General features: G+C 58.0%; 1 protein-coding gene across 4 annotated transcripts in view; it reads right to left on the bottom strand.

The window, feature by feature from the left end:
- SIPA1L3 (signal induced proliferation associated 1 like 3) overlaps positions 1 to 12,219 on the bottom strand; it is a 116,440-nt gene that overhangs the window by 13,756 nt on the left and 90,465 nt on the right. For all 4 annotated transcript variants that reach the window (XM_038767098.1, XM_038767099.1, XM_038767100.1 and 1 more), the window contains exons 13-16: positions 7,591 to 7,721; positions 6,971 to 7,089; positions 5,807 to 6,231; positions 2,443 to 2,664 (exon numbers count right to left, since the gene is read on the bottom strand). In XM_038767098.1, coding sequence (XP_038623026.1) covers positions 2,443 to 2,664; positions 5,807 to 6,231; positions 6,971 to 7,089; positions 7,591 to 7,721 — 897 coding nt within the window. The remainder of the gene's footprint in view (positions 1 to 2,442; positions 2,665 to 5,806; positions 6,232 to 6,970; positions 7,090 to 7,590; positions 7,722 to 12,219) is intronic.

Here is a 12,219-nt window from a genome sequence, read left to right as displayed (position 1 = left end):
AGGGGGAAGGGCAGTGCCTTCTTTGGGGACTCTACCGGCATGGACAGGATCAGGATGCTCCGGCTTGGAAGCAGGGGGTTGAGCATGATGTTCTCCAGAGGGTCCCAAACCGATCTCTTACAGAAGGGGCTTTGAGTCCCCTTGCCGCCCCCTTGTCCCCAGCACAAGAGCTTCGATCCCCCCACCAGGCCAACCTGCCCTGCCGGCAGCCAGCTTCTTTGTGACTGTAACATCCCCTGACCATCCGGGGGAAGTCAGCCGCAGTCCCACCCGAAGGTTACAAAGCGGCGGTGGCCCCGGGCTGGGTTAATTAGGCTAACGAGCGGCGCCGACCCCCTCTCCTCCCAGGGCCCCGGCCAGGTGTCCCAGACGGATGAGCCGGGGAGGAAGGAGAGCCGCCAAACGCTTCGGCAAAGCCACCATGTGGCGATCGGGCTGCAGCAGAGGGGCTTGTCCGACTGGAAGCCACCTGGGCCAGGAGAGACGACAAAGGGCTGGCCAGGAGGGGCACGGCTTGGACAGAGCTTCCTGGGGTCGCCGGTGTAATTAGCCGGGCCTGACCACGTCCACCCCGTGCCACCCCCCCCCATAGTGGTAGCCGGCTGGCTTGCGGGCCTCCCGTGGTCCTCTGGTGGCCCGGGCCTACTGATGAATTGATGGAGGCCACCTCCAAGCCACCACCGGGCCCGGGAACTCAGGGAGAAGTTAGTTGTTGGGTGGGGGTGTGCAGGGGCTTTACTGCTTGGCCCCTGTGATCTCACAGGGAGGGCCTGACCCGGTGCTCCTCTTGCAGGAGAAGCTTGCCTAAAGCCCCATCCCATCCTCGGTGTATTTGTTTCAGTGCTCAGTACAGTGCCTGGCACACAGTAAGCGCTTAACAAATTCAACTAAAGACAGACAGAAAAAAGATGCCCCACTGTGCAGCCACGGGAGGGAGCGGCCTGGGCCGGTCCGGCTTCAGCTTTGCCTGCCCTCCCGGAGCCCGGTTTCTCCTACACTCGGTCTGGTTTCTCTTGGCTCGGGCCAACGCCAGAACTAAGTCGACGGGCACCGCTGACCCCTACTTTTAGAAGGGCGAGGAAGCGAAGGGGAGCAGACCGGAGTGGTTGTTGGCTGGTAACTGACAACGTATCCGAAGCGGAGCTCATCATCTTCCCATCCGAACCCCGTCTCTCATCATTGCAGAAAACTCCACCATCCCTCCCGTCTCCCAAGCCTGCAGCCTTGGCATTTTCCTCAACTCCTCTCTCTCATTCACCGCACATATTCAGTCCGTCCCCAGATCCTGTCGAATCGACCTTCACGACATCGCTAAAATCCGCCCTTCCCACTCTACCCAAACTGCTAACGTGCTGATCCAAGCACTTCTCCTACCCCACCTTGATTACTGCATCAGCCTCCTCACTGACCTCCCCATCTCCCGTCTCTCCCGGCTCCAGTTGGTACTTCACTCGGATGCCGGATCGTTTTTCTACAAAGACGTTCAGTCCAAGTTTCCCCACTCGAGAACCAGTGGTTGCCCATCCACCTCCGCATCACACGGAAACTCCTCACCATTGGCTTTAAAGCACTGAATCACCTTGCCCGCTCCTACCTCACACCTCACTGACCTCCCACTATAACCCAGCCCACGCACATTTCATTCTCCTAATGCCCACCTACTCACCGTACCTCGATCTCATCCGTCTTGGCTCCACCCGCTTCCCTACGTCCTCCCTCTGATCTGGAACTCCCTCCCTTCCTCTTCGTAACTGACAGACGGACACTCTCCCCACCGTCAAAGCCCTCCTAAGATCACACCTCCTCCAAGAGGCCTTCCCCGACTCACCTCTCATCTCCTCACCCTCTTCTCCCTCCCTTCTGTATCACCTACGCACTCGGGTCCGTACCCCTTAAGCACTTTGGATACTCACCCCACCCTCAGCCCCGCAGAGTTATGTCGATATCCGTCCGTAATTTATTTTAATGTCTTGTCTCCTCAGCTGGTCTAGAAACTCCTTGTGGGCAGTGATTTTATCTACCAATTCTGTCAGGCTGTACTCTTCTGCTCATAGTAAGTGCTCAATAGATACCACTGATTGTTTGGGGGCAGGGAATGGAGCAGAGCTGCAGCTCCAGGGAGCTCGGCTAATCCTCCCGTTTCCTGCATCTCCTCCCCTTCTCCCTGACCGTGAGCCCGTTTATAGACCGTGAGCCCGTTGTTGGGTAGGGACCGTCTCTATATGTTGCCAACTTGTACTTCCCAAGCGCTTAGTACAGTGCTCTGCACACAGTAAGCGCTCAATAAATATGATTGAATGAATGAATGAATGATCACCAAAGGTAAAGACTCTGGCCTTGGGAACCTCCAACTGGCATGTCTTAATGTGGGCCCCCCTGACCCCCATGCCCCCTTCCCCAACCCTCAGGAGAGGAACGAGGAGGAGGAGAAGCACGACTTACTTCTTTGGGTCGGAGAACGGTCCGGGTCGGGCCGGGGACTGGTCTGTTCGCTCCCAGCCGGCCGGGTGCTTGCTCCGCCCGGCCTGCTTGGAGAAGAAGGATTTGGGGACCGAGGCCGACAGCTGGAAGGAGCTGGACTGGGCCAGGTGGGAGGGGCGGGGGTTCTCGGCTCCCGGGGTTTTGTACCCCTGGACGGGGTAGGTGGCCCTGGAGCTCACGGCACTAAAAAACACCAAACAGAGAGCGGGCGAGCGAGTGAGGCAGTTGGAAAGAAGGGAGACCAGGTGCCAGGAGGCCCGAGGCCGGGGGGCTGGGTGACGAGCAGACCCCCGACGCGTTCATCTCGGAAATGAGGAAGCGGTTCGGTGCCCGGCGGTGGGGCATGGCAGGCCCTGGCAGCTGGCTGGTGTGCCCAGCGGGCACCCGTGGGTTCAGTCTCCCCAGGGCTTTAGAGAAGCAGCGTGGCATAGTGGGTAGAGCACAGGCCTGGCAGTCGGAAGGCTCTAATCCCGGCTCTGCCACTTGTCTGCTGTGTGACCTTGGGCCTCAGATCCCTCATCTGTAAAATGGGGATTAAGACTGTGAGCCCCAGGTGGGACAAGGACACTGTCCAACCCCATTAGCTTGTATCAACCCCAGCGCTTCGAGCTGTGGTTGGCACATAGTAAGAGCTTAACAAATGCTATCATCATCATCATCATCATCACCACCGTCATCATTATTATTATTTAACGGCAGTGGGCCGGCCCCATGGAAGCCACATGGATTGCCCCAGGCTCCTGTCTTGGGGTTCCGCTCTCCCCGTTTTGGAAAGCAACATGATGTAATGGGTAGGGCACAGGTCTGGGAGCCAGGTCATGGGTTCTAATCCCAGCTCTGCCACTTATCTGCTGTGTGGCCTTGGGCAAGTCGCTTCATTTCTCTGGGCCTCAGTTACCTCATCCGTAAAATCATCATCATCAATCGTATTTATTGATCGCTTACTATGTGCAAAGCACTGTACTAAGCACTTGGGAAGTACAAATTGGCAACATATAGAGACAGTCGCTACCCAACAGTGGGCTCACAGTCTAAAATGGGGATTGAGACTGTGAGCCCCATGGGGGCAGGGACTGTGTCCATCCCGATTTGCCTGAATCCACCCCAGCACTTAGTACAGTGCCTAGCACGTAGTAAGCGCTTTACAAATAGCATAATTATTATTATTGTTTCCTGTCTTCAGCCCTCACTCCCTCACCAAATTTTGGGCTTAGGGGTCAGGGCCCTGAACCAAGGATCCTGGAGGCTCCAGAGAGGGCAGGGGGTACCAGGCCCTGAAAGTCCGAGGTCCAGTGAACCCTCCAGGGAAGGGAGGCAAGCCCCCCATAGACCCTCACTCAGGCCAGGCCCTCTGGGACAAAGCGCATGGCAGTTGGAGGGAGGGTCTCAGGCTCCCCTCAACTCCAGTGTCCACGGGCCATCACGGCCGGGGTTCTCTGCCCGGTGCTCAAGACCAGGCTGGCCCCACGGCAGGCTCGGCTAATAAATAATATTTATTTATTTATTTATTTATTTTACTTGTACATATCTAGTCTATTTATTTTATTTTGTTAGTATGTTTGGTTTTGTTCTCTGTCTCCCCCTTTTAGACTGTGAGCCCACTGTTGGGTAGGGACTGTCTCTATATGTTGCCAATCTGTACTTCCCAAGCGCTTAGTACAGTGCTCTGCACATAGTAAGCGCTCAATAAATACGATTGATGATGACGATTGATGATGCAGAGAGGCCAGGAAATTCTGGCCCCGGACCGCTTTCTTCCTCTGTCCAGAAAGATGACTTTCTGCCTTCCTCTCTAGACCGGAAGCTCGCTGTGGGCAGGGAATGTGTCTGCCAACTCTGTCGTACTGCCGACTCTCCCAAGCATTCGGTACCGTGCTCTGCACCCAGTGAGGGCTCAGTTTTAGACTGTGAGCCCACTGTTGGGTAGGGACTGTCTCTATATGTTGCCAACTTGGACTTCCCAAGCGCTTAGTACAGTGCTCTGCACACAGTAAGCACTCAATAAATACGATTGATGATGAGTAAATATGACTGACTGTTGTATTCTCCTAGGCGCTTAGTACCGTGCTCTGCACATAGTGAGCGCTCAATAAATACCACCGATAATGATGTTGATGTCTTGGGCTCGGGAACACCAGGGGGGTCGGTTCAGCCCACCCAGTCCGCTCCGCACAGCGCTCCAGAGTGGGACAAGGCGCTGGATGCTTCCTGTCGGGGATCTCCAAGCACCAGCTCCTCCTCCAGGAGGCCTTCCCAGACTGAGCCCCTTCCTTCCTCTCCCCCTCGTCCCCCTCTCCATCCCCCCCAACTTACCTCCTTCCCTTCCCCACAGCACCTGCATGTATGTATATATGTTTGTACATATTTATTACTCTATTTATTTATTTATTTTATTAGTACATATCTATTCTATTTATTTTATTTTGTTAGTATGTTTGGTTTTGTTCTCTGTCTCCCCCTTTTAGACTGTGAGCCCACTGTTGGGTAGGGACTGTCTCTATATGTTGCCAATTTGTACTTCCCAAGCGCTTAGTACAGTGCTCTGCACACAGTAAGCGCTCAATAAATACGATTGATGATGATGATGACCAGCTCCAGGAAGATGCCTGGCCCAGCCTGTTTTCATATTTACACCACCAGGGGGCGCCCTGATCGTTCCTTTGCTGGACGCCCCGATGATGATGATGATGATGGTATTCATTAAGCTCTTACCATGCGCAAAGCACTGTTCTAAGTAAGCACTGGGGTAGACACAAGGTAATCGGGTTGGACACAGTCCCTGTCCCACATGGGACTCAGTGTCTCAATCCCCATTTTACAGATGAGGTAACTGAGGCACAGAAACGAAGTGACCTGCCCAAGGTCACCCAGCAGACAGGTGGCGGAGCCGGGATTAGAACCCAGGTCTTTCTGATTCCCAGGCCCGGGCTCTGTCCACTAGGGAAGGGGCCACACCAGCTTGAGGAGGGTGGGGAGTGGAAAAGAAGCGGCAGGCTTGACTTTCCTCCCTCCTGTACTGGGTGCTGGGGGAGACCCTCCCTGTGTAATAATAATGGTATTTGTTAAGTGCTTATTGTATGCCAAGCGCTGTTCTAAGCGCTGGGGTGGATACAGGGTAATCAGGTTGTCCCACAGGGGGTTCACACTTTTAATCCCGATTTTACAGATGAGGGAACGGAGGCACAGAGAAGTTAAGTGACTTGTCTAGGGTCACACAGCACACAAGTGGCGGAGCCGGGATTAGAACCCATGCCCTCTGACTCCCAAGCCTGGGCTTACCAAATTCGTTTAAATCCCCCCTCGGAGTCCCCCCTCTCCCAGATACCTGGTTTGTTTGAAGAGGGCTTGGCCGCTGCCGGTGGGTCCCGTGGGGGTGCCGGCCCCCAGCGGGTACCCCTTGGCCCGGTAGCCTTTGCCCTGGCTTCCCGTGCCGGGCGAGGACTCCCGCCGCTTGTCCGGAGGGTAGAGGCCTTTCTCCCCACGGCCGCCGGGGTCATGCCCGCCGGCGTAAGCGGGCAGGGGCTTCTGCAGCTTGGTGGGCCGGGAGGGCTTGGGGGCGGGCGGGCAGCTGGGGCTGGAGGCGTATACGGTGGTGTCGATGCCGCTGTCGCTGGAGCCGCCCTTGGACAGGGGGTCCTGCTCTGCCTCGGCCGGGTCCAGCGTGTCGAACCAGCGCTCGTCGCTGTGGCTGCTGGACGCGTTGCTGGACAGCGTGTTGCTGCTGGAGTGGCTGGAGTACTGCAGCTCGCCCTGCGACGCCACAGCAGCCTGTGAGCCGTGGGGCAGCCTGCCCCTTGCCCCACCCACCCCGGTGCCCCGCTCCGCCCTCCGCATGACCCCATCTTCCCAGCCTGGGCAGAGTACCGAGGCCGCTGGTTGGGGGGGCAGTCCATCTTTCTGGACCGCGGGGCGTCCCACCAGGTCCTGCTGCCACCACGCCTCAGCCTCCGGACCCTATCGTTCTGCCCCCCCTCTCACTTCCACTGGGTAGCAGGGGTTCTGAGAATGACCAGTGGGCATGGCCCGGTGATGGGGGCACTGCCCGGTGCGGGGAGGTTGGGGGACAGCCTGGTGAGGGAGACCCAGCTGACAGCCGGGCATGAACTCAGCACCAGGTGCTACTGGCCAACCCTCACTGGTACCCCCACGCCCCATAGCCACTGGCAGCCCGCCCGCGCCCCTAGGTGCCCAGACTCATGCTTCTCCCTGCCCCCAACCTGTGCCTCCTTGCCGATGAACGACAGGGCCCGCGGCGGCCCCCTAGCATCTCCCACACCTCCTCGGGGTGCCCAGGGGAGGTAGGGCTGCAGCTTATCCTTTTAGGGAAACTGAGGCTCACAGAGGTCAGGCGGCCTGCCCAAGGTCACCCCTGTCAGCTGGGGTGGCACTGAGCCCCACCATCCCTGGCCTGGAGGATGGACCCAGGCCCATGTCGGGGAGCATGGCCACGGCAGAGCTGCCCCGTGGGCGGGTGGTCTCCGGGACTCACTCTGGAATGTCTGTTGGGCGAATCCTTGCCCGCGAGGTCTTGCCGGCCAAGATGCTTACTCCCAGGATTTCCAGGTGCTGAGGATAGCCTGCCCTGTGCGGGCACATGCCACAGTGGTTCTGCAACAGGGACAGCGGGGTTACGGCCCAGGTGGCAGGCACTTCAACCACACACGCTCTCTCACCCGGGGACTGAGATGGTCCGTCGGCCCGCCAAGGCCCCTCCCCACTGGCCATCCAACCATCCATCACTCTCCAACCCCGTCGGCTGGTTGCCCGCTTGCCAACCTCAGCGGCCTCAGGGGGAGGCAGAGGTGGCTGGTGTCAGGCTGGGGTCCCTCCCCAAGCCAGGCTGGAAACTTGCAAGGAACCCGAGGCACTTCACCGGTTGCTCCGATGTGGACCAAGCGCCTCGGCCCCTTGGCCGAAAGCAGCCGGACGTCGCTTGGGACCCGGGGCCGTGACCCGGGGGTCCTCCAACGGCGCACAGAGTCAGAGATGGGAACCGGCGAGGGGCCGGGAGTGTGAACCGGGCGAGGGTGGACAGAGGGGGTGTGGGCTTACGAGACCACCCCCCACCCCCAGAGGCGATGGAGGTGCTTCGGGAGCCCCCTCCCTTACCGGACTTTTGCCTCTCCAAGGTGCTCTCCTGGCTCGCGGGGCCCCCGGACGAAGACTCCCCGCTGGACAGCAGCTCTGGGCTGTAGTGTGCGTCAAACGGTGACAGAGCGTGCTGTGCGGTAGACACATACCTGCGGAGCCGGGGGAGGAGAGAAGGGCCTGATGGGAGGTCAACGCGGCCCTCCCTGATCACTCATCCTCTGCCCACTCCCGGAAGGGACCCCAGGAGGACCCCTGGAGCACGGCCTGCTGGTGGACCCGCCCCGGGGGCAAGGACCTGCTTGGGAATCATGGCCTGTGAAAGAGGTGGCCAGCGGAGCTTAGAAATTGTTCTCGTTTCCGGCAAGATGACACGTTGAAAAAGGATCCACTAAGGGGACTGGCTTCAATTTGCTCTTTGTTGTTTGTCCCCCCCACCACCCCAGGGTGCTTTGTGCTCAGAGCTCCTTCCATCCATGACCCTCCCGAACCAGGGCCCCCAGGACTCACCCCCAACCTAGAACCTGCTCATTCCAAAACAACTCCATCTATGACTGCTTTGATCCAGGGCCCACCGACCCCACCCCCAATCCATCATCATCAATCGTATTTATTGAGCACTATGTGCAGAGCACTGTACTAATCCAGAACCTGCTCACTCCAAAGCCCCCTCCATCTATAAGCTGCCTGATCCAGAAACCCCTGGCCCCACTCCCAACCTGGAGTCCACCTGCTCCCAGAGCCCTCCAACCAGAATCCACTTGTTCCCGAAGCATTATCCCCCCCAGCCCCACACAAGGAGCCAGCACCCAATCTAGAATCCACCCACTGGAAACCCCCGGGCCAAGAAGCGGATTCAGAACCCAGAAAGGTCGAGGGGGCCCAAACCTCACCCAGAGCCCCCAGGCCTGGCATCGCAGCCAAAAAAACCAGGGTGGTGGGGGTGAGGGGCTGGGGGTAGCCAGGCTGGTAGGGAGCTGCTCTACCTGGCTTGCAAGGTCGAAGTTCTTCATGCCCTCCAAGAAGGGGCAGGTTGAGAGTCCTGGGCCCAGAAGGTGGGAGAGGAGAGGGCACAGTTGGATGGCCACGGGGATCCACCAGCTATAGAAGTCTCCCCGTCCCCCGAGCACGGCATCTGGCCCCTCGGGGAGCACCCCCGTCCCCTCCCTGACCTCGAACAACTGAGCAGGAAAGGACCTGCTTGGTTGCCCTCTGAGCCAAAAGGTCCAGCCCAAGGCCTCGTGGTGCGCTGCTTTGTTTTTTTTTAATGAAATGCACTAAGTGCTTACTGTGTGCCAGACGCTGTACTAAATGCTGGTACAGATACAAGGTAATCAGGTTGGGTACAGACCCAATCCTCACAGAGCTCACAGTCTTAATCCCCGTTTTACAGATGAGGTTAACTGAGGCACAGAGAATAACAACAATAATAATTGCGGTACTTGTTACGCGCCAGGCACTGTACTAAAATGCTGGGATGGCCACAAGCAAAAAGGATTGGACAGAGTCCCCGCTCCACACGGGGCTCCCGGTCTTCATCCCCATTTTACAGATGTGGGAACTGAGGCCCAGAAGTGAAATGGTTTGCCCAAGGTCACACAGCAGGCAAGTGGCGGGGCTGGTATTAGAACCCAGGCCCTCTGGCTTAACCCTCAGTGACCTCCACGGTGAAGCCCCTCCCTTGCAGCTGCTCCTGTGGGACCTCAGTGTCCCCCTCCGCCCTCATCCAAACCGTCCAGTGATCTCAGGCCTGGCCCCGACCCAGGCCAGCACATCAGAGCGACCGGAGGTTGAGGAAGCTGCCGCTGAGCAGCAGAGGCCGTCCCCACGGCGGGGAAGATCATAATTATACCACTCCCCTGCGCTTCCCCCAGCGCCAGACGCTTTCATCTTTCGGACTCCCAGCGGTCCCAGGGGAGCGGGGGAGGAGTGGGCGGGCCAGAAGGAGGGAAGGAAGCAGAGAGCGGCTGAGCCCCACAGGGGTGCCCGGGGGGTCGGACCGGTTGGGCACTGGTCCCGAGGGACGGGGTCCCCGGGTTGTCGGAGGAGGCTGGGCGCCACCATCTTCAGTGTGGCTCGTGAGGCGGCGCAGAAGCTCCCTTTTTAAGACAGGGTAAAGCGGGAAAGTCCGGCTCCTCACCCAGAATAAGGACTAGGGGGAGAGGGGCTCATCCCGAGCCAACATTTTGACCAGTCTAGGACTTTAAACCCAATATTTGCTTCACTTAGGCTCTGTCAGGGGGCTCTAAGGGAGGCCTTGGAGATCAACAGAACGCCATAGGGTTATTGACGTGACTTTTGGTAGGGTCTAATCATCATCAATCGTATTTATTGAGCGGTTACTATGTGCAGAGCACTGTACTAAGCGCTTGGGAAGTACAAATTGGCAACATCTAGAGACAGTCCCTACCCAACAGTGGGCTCACAGTCTAATGATACTCTACTGAGCCCCTTCCTATCTCTCCTCCTCGTCCCCCTCTCCATCCCCCCCATCTTACCTCCTTCCCTTCCCCACAGCACCTGTATATATGTATATATGCTTGTACATATTTATTACTCTATTCATTTATTTATTTTACATGTACATATCTATTCTATTTATTTTATTTTGTGAGTATGTTTGGTTTTGTTCTCTGTCTCCCCGCTTTAGACTGTGAGCCCACTGTTGGGTAGGGACTGTCTCTAGATGTTGCCAATTTGGACTTCCCAAGCGCTTAGTCCAGTGCTCTGCACACAGTAAGCGCTCAATAAATACGATTGATGATGATGAAGAGGACAGATCCTGGGGGTGGAGGCTGCTCGCCGTGGGCTTCGCTTCAGGCCCGGACAGGCCGGGCCTCGTTCTTGGGCCCTGAGTTTCGGACCAACAGCCGGGCGGGTGAGCGGGGTTGTGGGGACAGGGGAGAGAGCAGAGCGAGGCATCCGTCACCTGGGAGACGGTGTCCAGGGCCACCGCCTCTGTCCGGCTAAACCCCTCGCTCCCCAGCCCGCTCCCGGCTTCCTGTGGACCCGCTTGCGCCTGGCCCTCCTCCCCAGGCCTGGCAGGTTCCCCGCGCTCACTGAAGGTCCCAGCTTTTCCAAGGAGAAAATGACCCTCCCCTCTGATCCACCTGCAGCTCCGGGGATGTCGGCTCCAGGGGTTGGGGAGTTGCCTGAGCCCCGTCGCTCCCGGAACCGGAGTGCTGCTGAAGGGCTTGGGTTTAACCGATGAGGCAGGGGGATGGCCTGGATGGCCCCCACGAGGCCCTTTCAGCCGAGGGCTCCGTGCGGCTTAGGCGAAGCCCAGCCCTGGGGTCAGGGCTTATGCCTCAGTAGTTCTGCAGGGCCCTCAGCCCTATCGAAATCAAACCCATCTCCTTCCCGTCTTCCTCGTCTCTTGCTGCCAACCTTCAAGTTCCATTTATAGCTTTCCGGCTGCTGGGTGAGGAAATCTGCAGGGAAGAAACCTGCCCTCTCTGCATCAGTCTCTGAATCCGCCAGCCTGGGCAGCTCGCCGAGGCCGGGTAATAATAATAATAATAATGGCATTTATTAAGCGCTTACTAGGTGCAAAGCCCTGTTCCAAGCGCTGGGGAGGTTACAAGGTGATCAGGTTGTCCCACGGGGGGCTCACAGTCTTAATCCCCATTTTACATGAGGTAACTGAGGCCCAGAGAAGTGAAGTGACTTGCCCAAAGTCACACAGCTGACAATTGGCAGAGCTGGGATTTGAACCCCTGACCTCTGACTCCAAAGCCCGGGCTCTTTCCATCGAGCCACGCTGCGGCCTCCATGGGCCAGGGTTGTCACCGGTGTCCCAGGGAGGTCCGGACAGCCTGGGCAGAGACGACTCAGTGAGCCCTGGGGAAGCAGTGCTGCCTAGTGGAAAGAGCCCGGGCCTCGGAGTCAGAGGACCTGGGTTCTAATCCCGGCTCCGCCGACTGCTTGCTGTGTGCCCCGGGCAAGTCATTTCACTTTTTCCGGGCCTCTGTTTCCTCAACTATAAAATGAGGATGAAGTACCTGTTCTCCCTCCTGCTTAGACAACGGCCCCAGCTGCAACAGGGACAGCGTCCGACCCAATTCACTTGCTTTGACCCCCGTGCTTACAACGGTATCTGACACATACTAAGCGCTTAACAAATACCCTAAAAACAAACCAACAACAATAAAAAACGCCACTACGTGGGCTGCAGCCAAAGAGGACAGCGGGGCATGTTGGGATGGAACCAGGAAGGGTCCAGTTGCCACCTGGCCAGAGGTGGGCCCGCAGATGAGACGGCGGCTTGCCCCTCCGGCTGCAATCCCTCTAACACCTCTTCGCACCCAGGCCGGGCAGCCGGGGCGGGGGTAGCTGGACCAGGCTAGAGACGGATCCCTAGGGCCCTGGAGAGGCCACTGGAAACAGCCCTGAACCTCGGCTAGACTGCAAGCTCCCTGAGGGCAGCGGGGATCACGGCCGGCTGCTACCGACCGTACTCGCCCCGGCGCTGAGTACGCTGCTCCGCATGCAGCAGGCTCTCGATCAATGTTACCGATCGATCGATCGATCGCTTGAGGTCCCTCCCGGGCATCCAGGTTCCAGAAGCTAGCCATGGCCCATGTATGCCCATTTCTCAAGAACCTCCAGTGGTTGCCCATCCACTGCCACAAACGGAGACTCCTCACCCCT

This window comes from Tachyglossus aculeatus, chromosome 26 (assembly GCF_015852505.1).
Source record: "Tachyglossus aculeatus isolate mTacAcu1 chromosome 26, mTacAcu1.pri, whole genome shotgun sequence".
Classification (NCBI taxonomy): domain Eukaryota; kingdom Metazoa; phylum Chordata; class Mammalia; order Monotremata; family Tachyglossidae; genus Tachyglossus; species Tachyglossus aculeatus.
This window is presented reverse-complemented; position numbering and strand designations above follow the sequence as displayed.